This window comes from Oncorhynchus nerka, linkage group LG1 (assembly GCF_034236695.1).
Source record: "Oncorhynchus nerka isolate Pitt River linkage group LG1, Oner_Uvic_2.0, whole genome shotgun sequence".
Lineage (NCBI taxonomy): Eukaryota > Metazoa > Chordata > Actinopteri > Salmoniformes > Salmonidae > Oncorhynchus > Oncorhynchus nerka.
In genome coordinates this window covers 55,499,605-55,524,278 of record NC_088396.1, presented here as the reverse complement: position 1 = coordinate 55,524,278, position 24,674 = coordinate 55,499,605, and the positions used below count along the sequence as shown (strand labels likewise).

General features: G+C 42.8%; 2 protein-coding genes and 1 long non-coding RNA gene across 4 annotated transcripts; 2 read left to right on the top strand and 1 right to left on the bottom strand.

The window, feature by feature from the left end:
- Window positions 1–1,528: 1,528 nt before the first annotated feature.
- Window positions 1,529–3,947, top strand: cd28 (CD28 molecule). The gene is made up of 4 exons (XM_065019674.1): window positions 1,529–2,563; window positions 2,869–3,234; window positions 3,484–3,623; window positions 3,796–3,947. Exons 1-4 carry the CDS (start codon window positions 2,506–2,508, stop codon window positions 3,871–3,873), a joined length of 642 nt encoding a protein of 213 aa, XP_064875746.1. The 5' UTR covers window positions 1,529–2,505; the 3' UTR covers window positions 3,874–3,947.
- LOC135572194 (uncharacterized) lies at window positions 3,729–6,783 on the bottom strand. The gene is made up of 2 exons (XR_010464110.1): window positions 6,624–6,783; window positions 3,729–4,809 (listed from the first exon to the last, which is right to left on the bottom strand). It is a non-coding gene; the product is annotated as an uncharacterized LOC135572194 (long non-coding RNA).
- A 1,446-nt stretch (window positions 6,784–8,229) lies between these two features.
- si:ch211-67e16.3 (uncharacterized) lies at window positions 8,230–22,802 on the top strand. 2 transcript variants are annotated; one of them, XM_029654895.2, is made up of 7 exons: window positions 8,230–8,366; window positions 8,721–8,869; window positions 9,653–9,842; window positions 16,250–16,416; window positions 16,805–16,855; window positions 18,827–18,847; window positions 22,266–22,802. In XM_029654895.2, the coding sequence occupies exons 1-7, from the start codon at window positions 8,306–8,308 to the stop codon at window positions 22,368–22,370; spliced, it is 744 nt and encodes a 247-aa protein (XP_029510755.1). In that variant the 5' UTR covers window positions 8,230–8,305; the 3' UTR covers window positions 22,371–22,802. The 2 variants fall into 2 exon arrangements, with proteins under 2 accessions (XP_029510755.1, XP_064875741.1); XM_065019669.1 differs by lacking the exon at window positions 18,827–18,847.
- Window positions 22,803–24,674: the final 1,872 nt, after the last annotated feature.

Genomic DNA, 24,674 nt, shown 5'->3' with positions numbered 1-24,674 from the left:
TCATTGTGACTCGGTAGGACTCAGTCCCTAACCAGAGGTTCTTCATTGTGACTCGGTGGACTCAGCCCCTAACCAGAGGTTCTTCATTGTGACTCGGTAGGACTCAGTCCCTAACCAGAGGTTCTTCATTGTGACTCGGTAAGACTCAGTCCCTAACCAGAACTTCTTCATTGTGACTCGGTAGGACTCAGCCCCGAACCAGAGGTGCTTCATTGTGACACGGTAGGACTCAGTCCCTAACCAGAGGTTCTTCATTGTGACTCGGTAGGACTCAGCCCCTAACCAGAGGTTCTTCATTGTGACTCGGTAGGACTCAGTCCCTAACCAGAGGTTCTTCATTGTGACTCGGTAGGACTCAGTCCCTAACCAGAGGTTCTTCATTGTGACTCGGTAGGACTCAGCCCCTAACCAGAGGTTCTTCATTGTGACTCGGTAGGACTCAGCCCCTAACCAGAGGTTCTTCATTGTGACTCGGTAGGACTCAGCCCCTAACCAGAGGTTCTTCATTGTGACTCGATAGGACTCAGCCCCTAACCAGAGGTTCTTCATTGTGACTCGGTAGGACTCAGCCCCTAACCAGAGGGTCTATAGGACTCTGTAGTGCACTCCTTTTGACCAGGGACTATAGGACTCTGTAGTGCACTCCTTTCGACCAGGGTCTATAGGACTCTGTAGTGCACTCCTTTTGACCAGGGTCTATAGGGCTCTGTAGTGCACTCCTTTTGACCAGGGTCTATAGGGCTCTGTAGTGCACTCCTTTTGACCAGGGTCTATGGGCTCTGTAGTGCACTCCTTTTGACCAGGGTCTATAGGGCTCTGTAGTGCACTCCTTTTGACCAGGGTCTATAGGGCTCTGTAGTGCACTCCTTTTGACCAGGGTCTATAGGGCTCTGTAGTGCACTCCTTTTGACCAGGGTCTATAGGGCTCTGTAGTGCACTCCTTTTGACCAGGGTCTATAGGACTGTAGTGCACTCCTTTTGACCAGGGTCTATAGGGCTCTGTAGTGCACTCCTTTTGACTCTGTAGTGTTCTATATAAGGACGAGGGAGGCCTCCTTGATGTTTTCAAACCTATTCTAGAAAACAGTTCAAATCTTATTAAATCTCCTGTCTACTGCACATCTCTGCTAACCACACGTAAATAGTTAGATTGCCGTTGGTGCATAATCCCTCATTCAAATGGCAACCTATTCCCATTATTAGGGCACTCCTTTTGACCAGACCATGTGGGAATAGGGTCCCATTTCAGACAAACCACTTAATCTACTATAATAGTGGTGTGACCCTCATCAATCTTCCCCTACTCCGTCATTACTGCACCTGTACATAGCCCACCTATAATTTAGCCCAAACAACTACCTCTTTCCCAACTGTATTTAATTTACATTTACATTACATTTAAGTCATTTAGCAGACGCTCTTATCCAGAGCGACTTACAAATTGGTGCGTTCACCTTATGACATCCAGTGGAACAGCCACTTTACAATAGTGCATCTAAATCTTTTAAGGGGGGTGAGAAGGATTACTTTATCCTATCCTAGGTATTCCTGAAAGAGGTGGGGTTTCAGGTGTCTCCGGAAGGTGGTGATTGACTCCGCTGTCCTGGCGTCGTGAGGGAGTTTGTTCCACCATTGGGGGGCCAGAGCAGCGAACAGTTTTGACTGAGCTGCGCGGGAACTGTACTTCCTCAGTGGTAGGGAGGCGAGCAGGCCAGAGGTGGATGAACGCAGTGCCCTTGTTTATTTATTTATTTTGCTCCTTTGCACCCCATTATTTTTATTTCTACTTTGCACATTCTTCCATTGCAAAACTATCATTCCACTTGCTATATTGTATTTACTTTGCCACCATGGCCTTTTTTGCCTTTACCTCCCTTATCTCACCTCATTTGCTCACATTGTATATAGACTTGTTTATACTGTATTATTGACTGTCTGTTTGTTTTACTCCATGTGTAACTCTGTGTCGTTGTATCTGTCGAACTGCTTTGCTTTATCTTGGCCAGGTCGCAATTGTAAATGATAACTTGTTCTCAACTTGCCTACCTGGTTAAATAAAGGGTTATATATATATATATAAATACCTGGTTAAATAAAGGGTTATATATATATATAAATACCTGGTTAAATAAAGGTGAAATAAAATTTAAAAATAAATAAATAAATTTGTTCTCAGCGTTCTGAAGCGCTGAACATCATCCAATCGACATTTAGCTTGACGTCAAAAAAAAATAAAAAAATATCACAAATCAGCATTTTCAATATGACTAATCATTTTCAGTGTTTTACTCTGGGTGTTTTTTCTCTTTATATTCACTTGCATAGTTTCCGTTGATAAATGGAATAATGAACCTGAATTGGTGGTTTGGTCTTACTGGTATTGAAGCACGCTTCTATGGTGTCGATCAAATCAGCACAATCTCAAAACTGTTTCCGAAAGACTTGGTCATATAAAAGAAAGACTTGAAGATTATATTTTTTGGAGGTGTATTTCTTCTCGTCATCATGAGTCTCAGCCTGTTGACATTTCTCTGTCTCGGTCTTTGCCTCCCAGTGTGGAATGGTGAGTTATTTTCAAATATGATACAAGACATTTCTTTAAGGACTAGATTTAGTCAATGCAGAGTTAGTTGTTAGATGTATTGTGTTGCAGTGAGGGAATCTGACCTCTCTCTCTCTCTCTCTCTCTCTCTCCCACCTTTCTCTCTCTCACCATCTCTCTCTCTCTCTACCCACCTCTCTCTCTCTCTACCCACCTCTCTCTCCCACCTCTCTCTCTCTCTCTCTCTCTTCCCACCTCTCTCTCTCTCTCTCTTCCCACCTCTCTCTCTCTCTCTCTACCCACCCCTCTCCCGCCTCTCTCTCCAGCCCTGAGGGTCACCCAGCCGTACCGTGTGGTGAGTCATCGTGGTGAGGTGGAGCTGTTTTGCTCCTACCACCACACAGGGAGACATGAACCGGAGGAGCTATGGATCACTCTGTACCGGGGGATGTACGGGGAGCAGGAAGAACAGAAGGTGTGCACCTCCTCCTTCACCCACAACAGCACAGCCTTCCAGGTGGAGGGAGTGGGGGAGGTGCGTTGTCGGGGCCAGTTAAGGCCAGGCAAGGTGAGCCTGACTATCTCTGGTCTCAGGGGTAATGACACTGACCTGTACCGCTGTGCCGTAGAAGTCCTGTACCCTCCGCCATACCTGAGGACGTTTGGGAATGGTACCCTACTCTATATAACAGGTAATACTGAATGCAATTTAATATTGGGGATTAATCGATCTAAAGGCTTAATGCTAATGATCCATACAGACATTATGCACGTACTTATCATGTGAACTTTGAACCCACACTTTGATTCAATTGTGATTTGTGTGAGAATTTGGGTTAAAGACGCAGATTTTGAAGTTAGGATTGATCTCTCAGTTCTAAAAAACAACATGCGTATTGAATTCAGATATGACTGTTAAAGATTGTGATGAATTTCTGTAGAGGAACCAGGGTGCTTTACCCCACCAGAGGCCCAGAGAAGAGATGATGTAACAGGAGAAACATCCGTCAGACTACCCTTAGCAGGACTGGCCGTAGTATTGATAGTAATCTCTGCCATTGCTATCCTCCTCGTTCATCAGGTGAGCTCTTACAACAACAACAACAACAACAAAAACAACAACTTCTGCTTTTAACATCGATCACTCTTTCGCGCGCAACAACATTCACCTGATAACAAGAGCCACTTCTGTTGATACTCTATGTCCATTTTAATAGATATAGTGGTGTATTTAAACCTTTTACGTTCTACAGAGGAAGAGAAGATTTGAAGCAATTGTACCAATGATGTCACAGAAGGATGGAAGATTTGATTATGGGAACTTCCAATGAAGAATAAAAAATAAAAAATACATTCTATATGTTTCATTGTGTTGTAATATAAAGAAATAGTGAAATCAAGTCTACCGACTTGTCTCGAATAAATTATTTGCTGCTTTTGATCAATAATTTCCATCTTTGTCACGATCATTTCTTATAAACACACGTTGTGTTGAATAGCCCATTGGTTATTGCACACTCAGAGTGTGATCTTACTCAGAGATTTCACCAGTAGCACTAATATTGAGATGGCATTTATATTAAATGACTACATTTATTTCTTTGTCCAACTACACAAAAACACGAATCAAATTAAATGTATTCTTACATCAGCTGATATCTCAAAGTGCTGTACAGAAACCCAGCCTAAATCCCCAAACAGCAAGCAATGCAGGTGTAGAAGCACGGTGGCTAGGAAAAACTCCCTATAAAGGCCAGAAGCTAGGAAGAAACCTAGAGAGGAACCAGGCTATGAGGGGTGGCCAGTCCTCTTCTGGCTGTGCCGGGTGGAGATTATAACAGAACATGGCCAAGATGTTCAGATGTTCATAGATTACCAGCATGGTCAAATAATAATAATCACAGTAGTTGTTGAGGATGCAACAAGTCAGCACCTCAGGAGTAAATGTCAGTTGGTTTTTCATAGCCGATCATTAAGAGTATCTCTACCACTCCTGCTGTCTCTAGAGAGTTGAAAACAGCAGGTCTGGGACAGGTGGTGAACAGGTCAGGGTTCCATAGCCGCAGGCAGAACTGTTGAAACTGGAGCAGCAGCATGGCCAGGTGGACTGGGGACAACAAGGAGTCATCAGGCCAGGTGGTCCTGAGGCATGGTCCTAGGGCTCAGGTCAGTTGAAACTGGAGCAGCAGCATGGCCAGGTGGACTGGGGACAACAAGGAGTCATCAGGCCAGGTGGTCCTGAGGCATGATTTTAGGGCTCAGGTCCTCTGAGATAGAAAGAGAGAATTAGAGAGAACATACTTGAATTCACACAGGACACTGGATAAGACAGGAGAAATACTCCAGATATAACAAACTGACCCTAGCCCCCCGACACATAAACTACTGCAGCATAAATAGTGGAGGCTGAGACAGGAGGAGTCAGGAGACACTGTGACACATGACCACGATAAAGATCAATATTGATATTGTGGTCGAGACTCTTGTCGAGACTCAAGACAGCATTTGATGAGTTATCTTTTCCTGTCTGGATTGAAGAAATATGAAAATACAAATCTGTAGCATGTTATAATTATTATATTATAACTACTATAATTAAAACTATTATAATATAATTAGTTTTACTTTTAGAAATATTTATATAAATAAATAAATATTTATTTACCAATCACTCACAAAATCCTAAAAATGTGTCTTTTTAAGAAATAGTATAGCTGAATAATTCCTTACCCTAACAGTAATTCAATTCATGATACAGTGGCCTTCAGAAAGTATTGCCTTTTTCCACATTGTATTGTTACAGCCTGAATTTAAAATGGATTGTGTGTCTCTGGGCTCACACACACAACACACCATAATGTCAAAGTGGAATTATGTCATTTTTACAAATTAATTACAAATTAGAAGCTGAAAGTTCATGAGTCAATAACTATTCAACTTTGTTATGGCAAGCCTAAATAAGTTCAGGAATACAAATTTGCTTAACAATCACATTATACTGTTGCATGAACTCACTCTGTGTACAATAATAGTGTTTAATATGATTTTTTGAATGACTACCTCATCTCTGTACCCCACATATTACATTTTCTGTAAGGTCACTCAGTTGAATCAAACTCAACCACAAACACCAGCGAAGTTTTGCAATGCCTCGCAAAGAAGGCCACCTATTGGTAGATGGGTAAAAATTAAAAAGCAGACATTGAATTATCCTTTGAACATGGTGCAGTTATTAATTACACTTTGGATGGTGTATCAATACACCCAGTCACTACAGTGATATAGGTGTCCTTTCTTACTCAGTTGCCGGAGTTAATTCATAATACTAACCTAAATTACTCCACAATACTAACCTAAATTACTCCACAGTACTAACCTAAATTACTCCACAATACTAACCTAATTTACTCCACAATACTAACCTAAATGACAGAGTGAAAAGAAGGAAGCCTGTACAGAATAAAAATATTCCAAAACATGCATTCTGGTGGTGGATGCATCATGTTATGGGTATGCTTGTCATCGTTAAGGACTGGGGAGTTTTTCAGGATAAAAATAAACGTAATGGAGTTAAGCACAGTCAAAATCCTAGAGGAAAACCTTGTGCAGTCTGCTTTCCAACAGACACTGGGAGACGAATCCACCTTTCAGCTGGACAATAACCTAAAACACAAGGCTATATACATTTAATATTCCTGAAGAGCTGGTCTATTACATTTTTGACTAAAATTGGCTTGAACATCTATGGCAATACTTGAAAATGGCTTTCTAGCAATGATCACAACCAACTTGACAAAGCTTGAAGAATTTTAAAGAGAATAATGTACAATCAAGATGAGTAAAGCTCTTCGATACTCAGAAATACTCACAGCTGTAATCGCAGCCAACGACAACAACTAGTAGCACAACAACTAGTGGAATCATTTGAGGGGTATAGAATAGTTTCGGAAGGCATTGTCGATTACCAGGTGTCAAGAACTCTGACCGTTGACCCCCACAACAACATTTTCTTAAAAATATTCCTCTAAATTGATGCAGTCTTGTTACGATAGTAATAATAAGAAAGAAAAGTGGATCAAACCTCCAAAGCACTTCTTCATTATCCATCCATCTCCCAGCATCTGGCAGTTTCCCCACTGACACCATATTCCCTATATAGTGCACTGCTTCTAACCAGGGCCCATAGGACACTTTGGTAGTGAATAAGGTGCCATTTGGGACACGGTTTCCAGTGTGCGCTTTTACAGCATAAATAACAGGATGTCAGGATCGGGCCCCACGCAGCTCTGGGTTCAAGCACTATTTGAAATCACTTCAAATGCTTTAACTGGGCTTGATTGGCCACTTGACAGTTACAACGGAAACAACAGGAAGATCCTATACGCGCTAACCCCATCCACCTGCTACTCCAGGCAGGCTAGAGCTAACACTTAAAAGTATTTGAAAGATTTCAAATAGTATTTGAACCCAGGCGTGCCCTACAGGAGGCCTCTTCTTCTAGAGACTACCGCACCTTTACAGTGAATAGTGAATAGAGTGAATAGAGTTCTATAGGGCTCTGGTCTAAAGTAGTGCACTATATAGTGCACTACTTTAGACCAGAGCCCTATGGCATCCTATGTAGGGAATAGGATGCCATTTGGGACTTAGCCTCTTTACTGCTGACTGACTTCAGGTCTAGTTCCTGGTGACAGACGTCAGAGAAACAGTCAACACAACAGGATGTGGCATTTAACACCAACCACCGATTCTGCTCACCTAGTTAGAAATCAAAGGGTTTTTCCTTTTTTTCTGATAACAGAAAATATCCGTAAACATGCTGGTACAGCAGATTTACATTGAAGGTCAATGGAGAAAAGGATCATGTGTGCATTTAATAACTAATAAGGTATTGTGCTGTAATTATCGTATTTAGTGGAGCCTATTAGTCTGCTAACAACAGCAAAACACAACCCTTAAAGCTAACTCCATCTATTAACAACAGCAAAACACAACCCTTAAAGCTAACTCCATCTATTAACAACAGCAAAACACAACCCTTAAAGCTAACTCCATCTATTAACAACAGCAAAACACAACCCTTAAAGCTAACTCCATCTATTAACAACAGCAAAACACAACCCTTAAAGCTAACTCCATCTATTAACAACAGCAAAACACAACCCTTAAAGCTAACTCCATCTATTAACAACACCAAAACATAACCCTTAAAGCTAACTCCATCTATTAACAACAGCTAAACACAACCCTTAAATCTAACTCCATCTATTCTTATGGGAATGCCTCCATATGTCCATATCTACTAAATCAAAACTAGAAAGATTGTCCAGTGTGGTCAGAAGTATTTTTTACCATGAACCAGTCCTCTGTCTGCATTTTAACACAAACCATATACAGTTCCTATCCATTTTAGCGTATGAAATGGTCTTTCATATTCATATGATAATAGACATGAGATATTAAAATGAATGTGAACGGGGTGGGGACATCGGTTTCATATGTTTAAACATCTTTTAAAATTATTTTCAAAATTACATTTAAATCAATCATGTCCGAATCCATCTACACTTTAAACCACTTTACCACTTGGTGTCTGTGACACTCCCCAATGACAGACAAGTATACCAACTGAAGCCCTGTGATAGGAGGAGAGCGAGAGAGTTAAGAGGAGAGATTTCCCCTAGTCATCACTGTTCATTTGGCTTCTGTCAGAGTTAGACTCAGCTAGCTAAAGGTTCAAACCAAATAAGAAGAAGAGTTGAAATGAGAATCAGACTCCTCTCTGTGGCTGCCTGGCTCTTTACCCTTCTCTGCCCCAGCCACGGTGAGATATCTGCCTTATGTTTCATTATATACAATATATATATATATCATGTTAGTAATGTCATTCATTTTTTGGAAAATGGAGATTTGTATTTATTTATATCCACCTGACACATAATAACTAAAAGTCATGGAAATGTATGTAAGTGTATCCTCTTCGACCTGTCTGGGATAAAAGGCCACAAGAAATGTGACTGTCTAAAATGCAAATTGTTTTCCATTGATTCATTTTTTTATTTTTTATTTGTGAGGAAAAAAATGTCCCGTTTCCTCAAACAGATGACTTTCCGTTAAGATTCTACAGTATGTTATCTTCTGTCTTCTCGTTTCACTCTGACTGTCTCTCCCCTCCCAGAGGTTCAGGTGATGCAGCCTGAGAACCGGACACTTAACCCCAACGGCACTGTCTCCATCACCTGTAGTCACATAGACACAGGTGAGCTCTTTGTCATTGACGCCAGGCTGAACAGACTCAATGACGCTGATGTTACCATGGTCTGTCAGGTGAGTGACCTCACACACTCCGCTCCAGCCACTCCCCACTGCTTCAGGTCCCCATGACAGGTGTCCAGACCATGGGGGGACCGAGCACTCTGCTCTCTTTCTCCTCTCCCTGACCATCTGAAAGACGCTCCACAGACCAACCAATCAAAACTCTTATCCATCTACAGACCAACCAATCAAAACTCTTTTAGCCTTGTTTTTTTTAACTGCCTTGATTCTTTAATTCATTTAAATTTAATTCAACTTTATGAATACATAACTTTAGGAATTTATGACTTTATAACTCCATAACTTCATAACTTTATTATTTTATGACTTTATTAATTTATGACTGTATAACATCATAACGTTATGACTTTATAACATCATAACGTTATGACTTTATAACATCATAACTTTATGACTTTATAACTTTATTAATTTATGACATCATAACTTTATAACTTTATTAATTTATGACATCATAACTTTATAACTTTATTAATTTAGGACATAACTTTAACTGAATTAATTTATGACTTTATAACATCATAACTTTATAACTTTATTAATTTATGACATAACTTTAACTGAATTAATTTATGACTTTATAACATCATAACTTTATAACTTTATTAATTTATGACATAACTTTATGACTTTATAACTTTATTAATTTAGGACTGTGATTTTATTACTTTACAACGTTGTATTTTGTTTTGTCTTTATTGTTTGTTTCTTTGTTTGTTGTTTCGTTTCTTGAGATTCTTCTGTAAATGAAATTAAATGTATTATTATTATTAGGTGAATAACAGTCACATGGCTGACTGCACCTACATGAAGGTGACATGGAACCAGTACAAGTTCACATTACACAACTTAAAGGCTGAGGACATCGGTGGTCTGTTCCAGTGCGAGTTCTCCTTGTCATCTACTGTTACCATGAAACCCATCCAAACTGTAACGGGGAAACGCGCCACCAAACTGCTGCCAGGTTAGTGGAACATTTGCCTTGTACATTTACATTACACCAAATGCTGTAATACCTATTAGGGTGCACTACTTTTGACCAGGGATCTGGTCTAAATTAGTGCACCATACACTATAGGATTCCACTTGGGACACAGTCTTAGATTGCCTGTGTTTTATGTTTAGAAAGGTCAAATGATGCATGTGATGTACAGTAGGGTACAGTATGCAACTAAACATTGTGATGTATAGTAGGGTACAGTATGTAACTAAACATTGTGATGTACAGTAGGGTACAGTATGTAACTAAACATTGTGATGTACAGTAGGGTACAGTATGTAACTAAACATTGCATTCGATAGTGATTACATAATTGATCAATACAAATCCACCAGGAATTACTGCAGTGTCTGACTGGCATATGGTAGTTTCTAGATATTCCACAAAGTACTTCATAAAGAGCTTCAATGCCATACAACACTCCTTCCGTGGCCTCTAACTGCTCTTAAATGCTAGTAAAACTAAATGCATGCTCTTCAACCGATCGCTGCCCGCACCTGCTTGCCCGTCCAGCATCACTACTCTGGACGGCTCTGACTTAAAATATGTGGACAACTATACATACCTAGGTGTCTCGTTAGACTGTAAACTCCCCTTCCAGACTCACATTAAGCATCTCCAATCCAAAATTAAATCTGGAATCGGGTTTCCTATTTCGCAAACAAAGCATCCTTCACTCATGCTGCCAAACATACCCTCGTAAAACTGACCGATCCTTGACTTCGGCGATGTAATTTACAAAATAGCCTCCAACACTCTACTCAACAAATTGGATGTAGTCTATCACAGTGCCATCCGTTTTGTCACCAAAGCCCCATATACTACCCACCACTGCGACCTGTATGCTCTCGTTGGCTGGTCCTCGCTTCATATTTGTCGCTAAACCCACTGGCTCCAGATCATCTATAAGTCTTTGCTAGGTAAAGCCCCGCCTTATCTCAGCACACTGGTCACCATAGCAGCACCCACACGTAGCACGTGCTCCAGCAGGTATATTTCACTGGTCATCCCCAAAGCCAACACCTCCTCTGGCCGCCTTTCCTTCCAGTTCTCTGCTGCCAATGACTGGAACGAATTGCAAAAATCACTGAAGCTGGAGACTTATATCTCCCTCTCTAACTTTAAGCATCAGCTGTCAGAGTAGCTTGCCGATCACTGTACCTGTACACAGCCAACTACCTCATCCGCATATTGTTATTTATTTATTTTGCTCTTTTGCACCCCAGTATCTCTACTTGCACATCATCATCTACACATCTATCACTGTGATTATTTTGCCACTATGGCCTATTTAAATAAAGGGGAAATATATATTTTTATTTTATTTATTTATTTTTATTTCACCTTTATTTAACCAGTTAGGCTAGTTGAGAACAGGTTCTCATTTGCAACTGCGACCTGGCCAAGATAAAGCATAGCAGTGTGAACAGACAACACAGAGTTACACATGGAGTAAACAATTAACAAGTCAATAACACAGTAGAGAAAAAAGGGGAGTCTATATACAATGTGTGCAAAAGGCATGAGGAGGTAGAAGAATAATTACAATATTGCAGATTAACACTGGAGTGATAAATTATCAGATGATCATGTACAGGTAGAGATATTGGTGTGCAAAAGAGCAGAAAAGTAAATAAATAAAAACTGTGGGGATGAGGTAGGTGAAAATGGGTGGGCTATTTACCAATAGATTATGTACAGCTGCAGCGATCGGTTAGCTGCTCAGATAGCTGATGTTTGAAGTTGGTGAGGGAGATAAAAGTCTCCAACTTCAGCGATTTTTGCAATTCGTTCCAGTCACAGGCAGCAGAATACTGGAACGAAAGGCGGCCGAATGAGGTGTTGGCTTTAGGGATGATCAATGAGATACACCTGCTGGAGCGCGTGCTACGGATGGGTGTTGCCATCGTGACCAGTAAGCTGAGATAAGGCGGAGCTTTGCCTAGCATGGCCTTGTAGATGACCTGGAGCCAGTGGGTTTGGCGACGAATATGTAGCGAGGGCCAGCCGACTAGAGCATACAAGTCGCAGTGGTGGGTAGTATAAGATGCTTTGGTGACAAAACGGATGGCACTGTGATAAACTGCATCCAGTTTGCTGAGAAGAGTGTTGGAAGCAATTTTGTAGATGACGTCGCCGAAGTTGAGGATCGGTAGGATAGTCAGTTTTACTAGGGTAAGCTTGGCAGCGTGAGTGAAGGAGGCTTTGTTGCGGAATAGAAAGCCGACTCTTGATTTGATTTTCGATTGGAGATGTTTGATATGGGTCTGGAAGGAGAGTTTGCAGTCTAGCCAGACACCTAGGTACTTATAGGTGTCCACATATTCAAGGTCGGAACCATCCAGTGTGGTGATGCTAGTCGGGCAAGCGGGTGCAGGCAGCGATCGGTTGAAAAGCATGCATTTGGTTTTACTAGCGTTTAAGAGCAGTTGGAGGCCACGGAAGGAGTGTTGTATGGCATTGAAGCTCGATTGGAGGTTAGATAGCACAGTGTCCAATGACGGGCCGAAAGAGTATAGAATGGTGTCGTCTGCGTAGAGGTGGATCAGGGAATCGCCCGCAGCAAGAGCAACATCATTGATATACACAGAGAAAAGAGTCGGCCCGAGAATTGAACCCTGTGCCACCCCCATAGAGACTGCCAGAGGACCGGACAACATGCCCTCCGATTTGACACACTGAACTCTGTCTGCAAAGTAATTGGTGAACCAGGCAAGGCAGTCATCCGAAAAACCGAGGCTACTGAGTCTGCCGATAAGAATATGATGATTGACAGAGTCGAAAGCCTTGGCAAGGTCGATGAAGACGGCTGCACAGTACTGTCTTTTATCGATGGCGGTTATGATGTCGTTTAGTACCTTGAGTGTGGCTGAGGTGCACCCGTGACCGGCTCGGAAACCAGATTGCATAGCGGAGAAGGTACGGTGGGATTCGAGATGGTCAGTGACCTGTTTGTTGACTTGGCTTTCGAAGACCTTAGATAGGCAGGGCAGAATGGATATAGGTCTGTAACAGTTTGGGTCCAGGGTGTCTCCCCCTTTGAAGAGGGGGATGACTGCGGCAGCTTTCCAATCCTTGGGGATCTCAGACGATATGAAAGAGAGGTTGAACAGGCTGGTAATAGGGGTTGCGACAATGGCGGCGGATAGTTTCAGAAATAGAGGGTCCAGATTGTCAAGCCCAGCTGATTTATACGGGTCCAGGTTTTGCAGCTCTTTCAGAACATCTGCTATCTGGATTTGGGTAAAGGAGAACCTGGAGAGGCTTGGGCGAGGAGCTGCGGGGGGGCCGGAGCTGTTGGCCGAGGTATAGGTAGCCAGGCGGAAGGCATGGCCAGCCGTTGAGAAATGCTTGTTGAAGTTTTCGATAATCATGGATTTGTCGGTGGTGACCGTGTTCCCTAGCCTCAGTGCAGTGGGCAGCTGGGAGGAGGTGCTCTTGTTCTCCATGGACTTCACAGTGTCCCAGAACTTTTTGGAGTTGGAGCTACAGGATGCAAACTTCTGCCTGAAGAAGCTGGCCTTAGCTTTCCTGACTGACTGCGTGTATTGGTTCCTGACTTCCCTGAACAGTTGCATATCGCGGGGACTGTTCGATGCTATTGCAGTCCGCCACAGGATGTTTTTGTGCTGGTCGAGGGCAGTCAGGTCTGGAGTGAACCAAGGGCTGTATCTGTTCTTAGTTCTGCATTTTTTGAACGGAGCATGCTTATCTAATATGGTGAGGAAGTTACTCTTAAAGAATGACCAGGCATCCTCAACTGACGGGATGAGGTCAATGTCCTTCCAGGATACCCGGGCCAGGTCGATTAGAAAGGCCTGCTCACAGAAGTGTTTTAGGGAGCGTTTGACAGTGATGAGGGGTGGTCGTTTGACTGCGGCACCGTAGCGGATACAGGATATGAGGCAGTGGTCACTGAGATCCTGGTTGAAGACAGCGGAGGTGTATTTGGAGGGCCAGTTGGTCAGGATGACGTCTATGAGGGTGCCCTTGCTTACAGAGTTAGGGTTGTACCTGGTGGGTTCCTTGATGATTTGTGTGAGATTGAGGGCATCTAGCTTAGATTGTAGGACTGCCGGGGTGTTAAGCATATCCCAGTTTAGGTCACCTAACAGAACAAACTCAGAAGCTAGATGGGGGGCAATCAATTCACAAATGGTGTCCAGGGCACAGCTGGGAGCTGAGGGGGGTCGGTAGCAGGCGGCAACAGTGAGAGACTTATTTCTGGAGAGAGTAATTTTCAGAATTAGTAGTTCGAACTGTTTGGGTATGGACCTGGAAAGTATGACATTACTTTGCAGGCTATCTCTGCAGTAGACTGCGACTCCTCCCCCTTTGGCAGTTCTATCTTGACGGAAGATGTTATAGTTGGGTATGGAAATCTCTCAATTTTTGGTGGCCTTCCTGAGCCAGGATTCAGACACGGCAAGGACATCAGGGTTAGCAGAGTGTGCTAAAGCAGTGAGTAAAACAAACTTAGGGAGGAGGCTTCTAATGTTGACATGCATGAAACCAAGGCTTTTTCGATCACAGAAGTCAACAAATGAGGGTGCCTGGGGACATGCAGGGCCTGGGTTTACCTCCACATCACCCGCGGAACAGAGAAGGAGTAGTATGAGGGTGCGGCTAAGGGCTATCAAAACTGGTCGCCTAGAGTGTTGGGGACAGAGAATAAGAGGAGCAGGTTTCTGGGCATGGTAGAATATATTCAGGGCATAATGCACAGACAGGGGTATGGTGGGGTGCGGGTACGGCGGAGGTAAGCCCAGGCACTGGGTGATGATGAGAGAGGTTTTATCTCTGGACATGCTGGTTGTAATGGGTGAGGTCACCGCATATGTGGGAGGTGGGACAAAGGAGGTATCAGGGGTCTGAGGAATGGGACTAGGGGCTCCATTGTGAACTAAAACAATGATAACTAACCTGAGCAACAGTATACAAGGCATATTGACATTTGAGAGATACATACAGCGAGGCATACAGTAAACACAGGTGTTGAATTGGGAAAGCTAGCTAAAACAGTGGGTGAGACAACAGCTAATCAGCTAGCATAACAACAGCAGGTGAGATGGCATTGACTAGGCAACTCGGCCGACAGATAAAACAAACAAGCAGAATGGAGTACCGTGATTAATGGACAGTCCAGCGTGCGTCAGCTATGTAGCCAAGTGATCAGAGTCCAGGGGGCAGCGGTGGATGGGGCAGGGGGGCTGGGCTGGCGAGTGTTATCCAGGTTAAGAAAACTAACAGTGACTAAATAGCTTGTAGCTAGCTAGCTGGTTAGCTTCTGGAGGTTCTTGAGTGTGTTCTAAAAATAAAGATAATAGCGATTCCGTATCACATTGGGTGAGGCAGGTTTCCGGAAGGTATAAACAATTTTTTTTTTAAATCGGGCAGAGATAGAGTACATATGGGCCACTGCGTTTTGGGATGCGGCGATGCAGACGGTTAGCAGGCCTGTGCTAACAAGCTAACAGATTAGCGGACCTGGGCTAAACAAGCTAGCAGTTAGCATGCCGAACTAGCAAGCAAGGAGATAGCGAGGGCTAGAGAGTTAGCCTTTGGAGGACGTCGCGATGGGGTGAGTCTGTTTATTCCTCTTCATGCAGTGATATCGATAGACCGGTCGTAGTCAAGGTATTGTAGCCCAGGAGTATGCTAGGAGCTCTGGCCGGGCTAGCTTCAAGCTACGTGGGTGGAAACGCTAGCCAGGAGTAATCAACCAGGGTTGCTGTTTAGCTCGATAGCTAGTTGCGAAGATCCAGCTGAAGAATGTTCCGTTTGTGGTGGGAATCCGGGGGTAATTTTTTTTTAAATAGGTCCGTTATGCTCTGGTTAGCGTCGCGTTGTTCGAACTGGCGAGAGCTTTCCGAGCTAAAGGTTAGTTGATGACCGGTTAGCTGAAGACCGCTAGCATAGCTGGTAGTTAGCTGGCTAGCTTCAGTTGAGGGGGTCCGGTTCCGAAGTAAATATAACTACTTTAGGAAAAGTAGCTACATTGGCGGGTTGCAGAAGAGTATTTGGAAGCTTAGGTTTAGCAAAATGTTTTTAAAGATATGCGAAGAAAAAAATATCTAAAAATATCTAAAACGAAAAAGAGACGATATTTACAGAGAGACGATACGACAGGACAACTACTGCTACGCCATCTTGGATTGTCAATATATATATATATATTTTTTTTTAAATAATAATGTACTATGATAATGGTAGTTTCTAGATGTTCCATGAAGTACTTCATAATGTATTATGATAATGTATTTTATCATGTCTAAACTCCATTTCCTCGTCTGTTGTGTTTGCTATACTTCCTGTTTTCCCAGAAAAGGTTGTGTTTAAAATATTCCATGTTTTTAACTGTCTGTTCCTAGGACTAGCAGGAGATGCTCCTGTCCTCGTGTGTCCTTCCCCTCTACCTGAGTCTCCTGAGTCTCCTGAGGCTGAGCCGATTGACCAACTGAAGTGGATTGTGATTGGCCTGTCTGTGTTCCTCTGCTTCTACAGCTTCACCATCACCTTCTTCTATATCAGGCTGAGGGTCAGGCTCATTATAATATACACCGTTACAGCTGATTGGCTGAGGGTCAGGCTCATTATAATATACACCGTTACAGCTGATTGGCTGAGGGTCAGGCTCATTATAATACACACCGTTACAGCTGATTGGCTGAGGGTCAGGCTCATTATAATATACACCGTTACAGCTGATTGGCTGATTGAAATGTCAGAGAAAAACAATCAACAGGCTTCAAGTACAACTTGTGTTAGTTACTTTATATAGTATTCATGTCAAAGCCATCATTATTTCAAGCTATGTTTGTGAAGATTGGAGTTTCTCTTCCTTAATGTTATTCATTGCCAAACACCGGACTTTTCTTTTGCTCCCTTCTCTGATCTCTGATGTTTTGGGGTCATTTTTTTTCCAGGTTCTTCGATCTGAGGAGCTGTATGATTCGCTGACATACGTCCCCATGCAGGTTTGGATCCTTTATTTTTTTATGAGAGATCAGATTTGAGCCCAACCAATATAGGACTGGTTTCCTGGAAACAGATGACGTCTTGGACTAGGCTCAATCTGTGCCCGGGAAACGGTCCATTAATGTTTGAAGTGCTGGTTCTGCACAACCTAAAGCTCTGAGTTCAAGTTGTTGCAGTGAGAAACATAACTATGTATGGAGCCTTCAGAAAGTATTCAGACCCTTTGACTTTTTCCACATTTTGTTACGTTATAACCTTATTCTAAAATCGACACAAAACCCCATAATGACAAAGCGAAAACAGATTTATAAAAAAAATGTAAAACAGAAATACCTTATTTACATAAGTATTCAGACCCTTTGCTATGAGACTTGAAATTGAGCTCAGGTGCATCCTGTTTCCATTGATCATCATTGAGATGTTTCTGCTACTTCATTGGAGTCCACTTGTAGTAAATTCAATTGATTGGACATGATTTGTGGGGGTGGCAGGTAGCCTAGTGGTTAGAGGAGGCAGGTAACCTAGTGGTTAGAGGAGGCAGGTAGCCTAGTGGTTAGAGGAGGCAGGTAGCCTAGTGGTTAGAGTAGGCAGGTAGCCTAGTGGTTAGAGCATTGGACTAGTAACCGAAAGATTGCTAAATCGAATCCCTGAGCTGAAAAGGTAAAAATCTGTCGTTCTGCCCCTGAACAAGGCAGTTAACCCACTGTTCCCCGGTAGGCCATCATTGTAAATCAGACTTTGTTCTTAACTGACTTGCGTAGTTAAATAAAAATAAAAAATTCTGTAGAGCTCCGAGACAGGATTGTGTCAAGGCACTGATCTGGGAAAGGGTACCAAAAAAATGTCTGCAGCATTGAAGGTCCCAAGAATACAGAGGCCTCCATCATTATTAAATAGAAGTTTGGGAACCACCAAGACTTTTCCAAGAGCTGGCCGCCCGGCTAAACTGAGCAATCGGGGGAGAAGGGCCTTGGGCAGGGAGGTGACCAAGAACCCGGGAGAACCTTCCAGAACCTTGCAGCAGTCCACCAATCAGGCCTTTACGGTAGAGTGGCCAGACAGTAGCAACTCCTCAGTAAAAGGCACATGACAGCCCACTTGGAGTTTGCCAAAAAGGCACCTAAAGGACTCTCAGACCATAAGAAACAAGATTCTCTGGTCTGATGAAACCAAGATTGAACTCTTTGGCCTGAATGCCAAGCGTCACGTCTGGAAGAAACCTGGCACCATCCCTACGGTGAAGCATGGTGGTGGCAGCATCATGCTGTGGGGATGTTTTTCAGCGGCAGGGACTGGGAGACTAGTCAGGATCGAGGCAAAGATGAATGGAGAAAAGTACAGAGAGATTCTTGATGAAAACCTGCTCCAGAGCTTTCAGGACATCAGACTGGGGCGAAGGTTCACCTTCCAACAGGACAACAACCCTAAGAACACAGCCAAGACAATGCAGGAGTAGCTTCGGGACAAGTCTCTGAATGTCCTTGACTGGCCCAGCCAGAGCCCGGACTTGTACCTGATCGAACATCTCTAGAGTCTTGAAAGTAGCTGTGCAGCAATGCTCCCCATCCAACCTGACAGTGCTTGAGAGGATCTGCAGAGAAGAATGGGATAAACTCCCCAAATACAGGTGTGCCACGATTGTAGTGTCATACACAAGAAGACTTGAGGCTGTAAATACTGCCAAAGGTGCTTCAACAAAGTACTGAGTAAAGGGTCTGAATACTTATGTAAATGTGAGATTTCTGTATTTTAGCAAAAATAAAAAATAAACTGTTTTTGCTACGTTGTTATGGGGCATTGTGTGTAGATTGATGAGGAAAAGTAACAATTTAATCAATTTTAACCTAACAAGACTGTTATAAAAGCATATAATTGATGCCAATATTTTGGACAATTCTGTACATAATCTTCAAAAGGAAATAATGAAAATGTTAAAATAATAATATTTCTGTTTTAATTTGTTTCCTCAGCCTAATCAGACCCAACCTATGGTGAGCATATTCAATACACAGGCTTCCAACGTTGTCATAACAGTAGTTCACAGGCTTCCAACATTGTCTCAACAGTAGTTCACAGGCTTCCAACGTAAATGTAAAAGGATAAATGCTAAAAGGGTAAATGCTTAAAGGGTAAATGCTAAAAGGGTAAATGCTAAAAGGGTAAATGCTAAAAGGGTAAATGGTAAATGCTAAAAGGGTAAACACTAAAAGGGTACATGCTAAAAGGGTAAATGCTAAAAGGGTAAAGGATACATGCTAAAAGGGTAAATGCTAAAAGGGTAAACGCTAAAAGGGTAAACGCTAAAAGGGTAAACGCTAAAAGGATACATGCTAAAAGGGTAAATGATAAAAGGGTAAATGGTAAATGCTAAAAGGGTAAATGCTTAAAGGGTAAATGCTTAAAGGGTAAATGTTAAAAGGTAAAGGGTAAACGCTAAAAGGGTAAATGCTAAAAGGGTAAACGCTAAAAGGGTAAATGCTAAAAGGGTAAATGCTAAAAGGGTAAATGCTAAAAGGGTAAATGCTAAAAGGGTAAATGCTTAAAGGGTAAATGCTAAAAGGGTAAATGCTAAAAGGGTAAATGCTTAAAGGGTAAATGCTTAAAGGGTAAATGCTAAAAGGGTAAATGCTAAAAGGATACATGCTAAACGGGTAAATGCTAAAAGGGTAAATGGTAAATGCTAAAAGGGTAAATGCTTAAAGGGTAAATGCTAAAAGGGTAAATGCTAAAAGGATACATGCTAAATGGGTAAATGCTAAAAGGGTAAATATTAAAGGGTAAATATTAAAGGGTAAATGCTAAAAAGGTAAAGGGTAAAAGGTTAAATGCTAAAAGGGTAAATGCTTAAAGGGTAAATGCTTAAAGGGTAAATGCTTAAAGGGTAAACGCTAAAAGGGTAAAAGCTAAAAGGGTAAACGCTAAAAGGGTAAACGCTAAAAGGGTAAACACTAAAAGGGTAAAGGCTAAAAGGTTAAATGCTAAAAGGGTAAATGCTAAAAGGGTAAATGCTAAAAGGGTAAACGCTAAAAGGGTAAACGCTAAAAGAGTAAATGCTTAAAGGGTAAACGCTAAAAGAGTAAATGCTTAAAGGGTAAACGCTAAAAGGGTAAATGCTAAAAGGGTAAATGGTAAATGCTAAAAGGGTAAATGCTAAAAGGGTAAATGCTAAATAAATGCTAAAAGGGTAAATGCTAAAAGGGTAAATGGTGAATGCTAAAAGGGTAAATGCTAAAAGGATAAATGCTAAAAGGGTAAATGCTAAAAGGGTAAATGCTAAAAGGGTAAATGCTAAAAGGATAAATGCTAAAAGGATAAATGCTAAAAGGGTAAACGCTTAAAGGGTAAATGCTAAAAGGGTAAATGCTAAAAGGATAAATTCTAAAAGGGTAAATGCTAAAAGGGTAAACGGTAAAAGGATAAATGCTAAAAGGATAAATGCTAAAGGGGTAAATGCTAAAAGGGTAAATGCTAAAAGGATAATTTTTTGAAAATTTTTAAATTTTTTATTTCACCTTTATTTAACCAGGTAGGCTAGTTGAGAACAAGTTCTCATTTGCAACTGCGACCTGGCCAAGATAAAGCATAGCAGTGTGAACAGACAACACAGAGTTACACATGGAGTAAACAATTAACAAGTCAATAACACAGTAGAAAAAATGGGCAGTCTATATACAATGTGTGCAAAAGGCATGAGGAGGTAGGCGAATAATACAATTTTGCAGATTAACACTGGAGTGATAAATGATCAGATGGTCATGTACAGGTAGAGATATTGGTGTGCAAAAGAGCAGAAAAGTAAATAAATAAAAAACAGTATAAAAACAGTATGGGAATGAGGTAGGTGAGAATGGGTGGGCTATTTACCAATAGACTGTGTACAGCTGCAGCGATCGGTTAGCTGCTCGGATAGCTGATGTTTGAAGTTGGTGAGGGAGATAAAAGTCTCCAACTTCAGCGATTTTTGCAGTTCGTTCCAGTCACAGGCAGCAGAGTACTGGAACGAAAGGCGGCCAAATGAGGTGTTGGCTTTAGGGATGATCAGTGAGATACACCTGCTGGAGCGCGTGCTACGGATGGGTGTTGCCATCGTGACCAGTGAACTGAGATAAGGCGGAGCTTTACCTAGCATGGACTTGTAGATGACCTGGAGCCAGTGGGTCTGGCGACGAATATGTAGCGAGGGCCAGCCGACTAGAGCATACAAGTCGCAGTGGTGGGTGGTATAAGGTGCTTTGGTGACAAAACGGATGGCACTGTGATAGACTGCATCCAGTTTGCTGAGTAGAGTGTTGGAAGCCATTTTGTAGATGACATCGCCGAAGTCGAGGATCGGTAGGATAGTCAGTTTTACTAGGGTAAGCTTGGCGGCGTGAGTGAAGGAGGCTTTGTTGCGGAATAGAAAGCCGACTCTTGATTTGATTTTCGATTGGAGATATTTGATGTGAGTCTGGAAGGAGAGTTTGCAGTCTAGCCAGACACCTAGGTACTTATAGATGTCCACATATTCAAGGTCGGAACCATCCAGGGTGGTGATGCTAGTCGGGCATGCGGGTGCAGGCAGCGATCGGTTGAAAAGCATGCATTTGGTTTTACTCGCGTTTAAGTGCAGTTGGAGGCCACGGAAGGAGTGCTGTATGGCATTGAAGCTCGTTTGGAGGTTAGATAGCACAGTGTCCAATGACGGGCCGAAAGTATATAGAATGGTGTCGTCTGCGTAGAGGTGGATCAGGGAATCGCCCGCAGCAAGAGCAACATCATTGATATATACAGAGAAAAGAGTCGGCCCGAGAATTGAACCCTGTGGCATCCCCATAGAGACTGCCAGAGGACCGGACAGCATGCCCTCCGATTTGACACACTGGAGTCTGTCTGCAAAGTAATTGGTGAACCAGGCAAGGCAGTCATCCGAAAAACCGAGGCTATTGAGTCTGCCGATAAGAATATGGTGATTGACAGAGTCGAAAGCCTTGGCGAGGTCGATGAAGACGGCTGCACAGTACTGTCTTTTATCGATGGCGGTTATGATATCGTTTAGTACCTTGAGTGTGGCTGAGGTGCACCCGTGACCGGCTCGGAAACCAGATTGCACAGCGGAGAAGGTACGGTGGGATTTGAGATGGTCAGTGACCTGTTTGTTGACTTGGCTTTCAAAGTGCTAAAAGGATAAACGCTTAAAGGGTAAACGCTAAAAGGGTAAACGCTTAAAGGGTAAACGCTAAAAGGGTAAATGCTAAAAGGGTAAATGCTAAAAGGGTAAATGCTAAAAGGGTAAAGGCTAAAAGGGTAAATGCTAAAAGGGTAAATGCTAAAAGGGTAAAGGCTAAAAGGATAAATGCTAAAAGGGTAAATGCTAAAAGGGTAAATGCTAAGAGGTTCAAGTTGACACAGTTAATATTTTCTGTATTTCAGACGGGAAGAGGGAACATTAACTCAACCTACATGGATATGAGGAAGGTACCAGTTGGAGTGAGAGGCTCACGATCCATCAACCACAATTCCCGACACATTTGTTGACCAAGTAAAGAGACCTTCAACTGATCAGATCAATCAATTAGATTCAGAACCATTCCTTTTGAAGCCTAATGTATGAAAGAGCTGGTCACACTTAAAGGCCCAATGCTTTATTAGTTATTTATTAGTTATAAGAATGTATAGGAGGCTTTCTTTTTTTTTAAATGTTGCAAGTTGGGTGAAAACAATGATTTCTTTACGTTGATGACATTTTGCACGTTGATTCAGCATCATCACACCGAGAGGAAAAAAAGGTTTTAAATGATGTGAGGTTGCGTTTTTTTTTTGCCAAGTGCGATGCTACTTACTAGTCTAGAATGTGTTTGATAGAAGTGCCTAGGTGAGACTTTCCCGACTCGTCACAATGAATGTAAGAAACAAAAAAAGTGCTGCTTGTTATATTCGAATGTAATTGTAATAAACGTATGATGCATATTGGAGAGAGCAGAGTGATATGGGAAATAAACAAGCAGACTTATTTATTTCACAAAACAACAACAACAACAATGATTTCAAAGTTTAACAAACCATGTAACTCTATGCACAAGGACTACTTTGAACAATATACACAGAATATGTCCCAAAAACACATTTACTAGAAGAACTGTGAAGATGCAAAGTTTGATAAATCAAATCAAATCAAATTTATTTATATAGCCCTTCGTACATCAGCTGATATCTCAAAGTGCTGTAAAGAAACCCAGCCTAAAACCCCAAACAGCAAGCAATGCAGGTGTAGAAGCACGGTGGCTAGGAAAAACTCCCTAGAAAGGCCAAAACCTAGGAAGAAACCTAGAGAGGAACCAGGCTATGTGGGGTGGCCAGTCCTCTTCTGGCTGTGCCGGGTGGAGATTATAACAGAACATGGCCAAGATGTTCAAATGTTCATAAATGACCAGCATGGTCGAATAATAATAAGGCAGAACAGTTGAAACTGGAGCAGCAGCACAGTCAAGTGGACTGGGGACAGCAAGGAGTCATCATGTCAGGTAGTCCTGGGGCATGGTCCTAGGGCTCAGGTCAGTTGAAACTGGAGCAGCAGCATGGCCAGGTGGACTGGGGACAGCAAGGAGTCATCATCATCATCCTCTCCTCCCTTTCTGCATCCCTTGATTCTCTATGTCCCCTATCCTCCAGGCCGGCTCGGTCCTCCCCTCCTGCTCCGTGGCTCGACGACTCATTGCGAGCTCACAGAACAGGGCTCCGGGCAGCCGAGCGGAAATGGAGGAAAACTCGCCTCCCTGCGGACCTGGCATCCTTTCACTCCCTCCTCTCTACATTTTCCTCTTCTGTCTCTGCTGCTAAAGCCACTTTCTACCACTCTAAATTCCAAGCATCTGCCTCTAACCCTAGGAAGCTCTTTGCCACCTTCTCCTCCCTCCTGAATCCTCCTCCCCCTCCCCCCCCCTCCTCCCTCTCTGCAGATGACTTCGTCAACCATTTTGAAAAGAAGGTCGACGACTTCCGATCCTCGTTTGCTAAGTCAAACGACACCGCTGGTTCTGCTCACACTGCCCTACCCTGTGCTCTGAACTCTTTCTCCCCTCTCTCTCAGATGAAATCTCGCGTCTTGTGACGGCCGGCCGCCCAACAACCTGCCCGCTTGACCCTATTCCCTCCTCTCTTCTCCAGACCATTTCCGGAGACCTTCTCCCTTACCTCACCTCGCTCATCAACTCATCCCTGACCGCTGGCTACGTCCCTTCTGTCTTCAAGAGAGCGAGAGTTGCACCCCTTCTGAAAAAACCTACACTCGATCCCTCCGATGTCAACAACTACAGACCAGTATCCCTTCTTTCTTTTCTCTCCAAAACTCTTGAACGTGCCGTCCTTTGCCAGCTCTCCCGCTATCTCTCTCAGAATGACCTTCTTGATCCAAATCAGTCAGGTTTCAAGACTAGTCATTCAACTGAGACTGCTCTTCTCTGTATCACGGAGGCCCTCCGCACTGCTAAAGCTAACTCTCTCTCCTCTGCTCTCATCCTTCTAGACCTATCGGCTGCCTTCGATACTGTGAACCATCAGATCCTCCTCTCCACCCTCTCCGAGTTGGGCATCTCCGGCGCGGCCCACGCTTGATTGCGTCCTACCTGACAGGTCGCTCCTACCAGGTGGCGTGGCGAGAATCTGTCTCCTCACCACGTGCTCTCACCACTGGCGTCCCCAGGGCTCTGTTCTAGGCCCTCTCCTATTCTCGCTATACACCAAGTCACTTGGCTCTGTCATAACCTCACATGGTCTCTCCTATCATTGCTATGCAGACGACACACAATTAATCTTCTCCTTTCCCCCTTCTGATGACCAGGT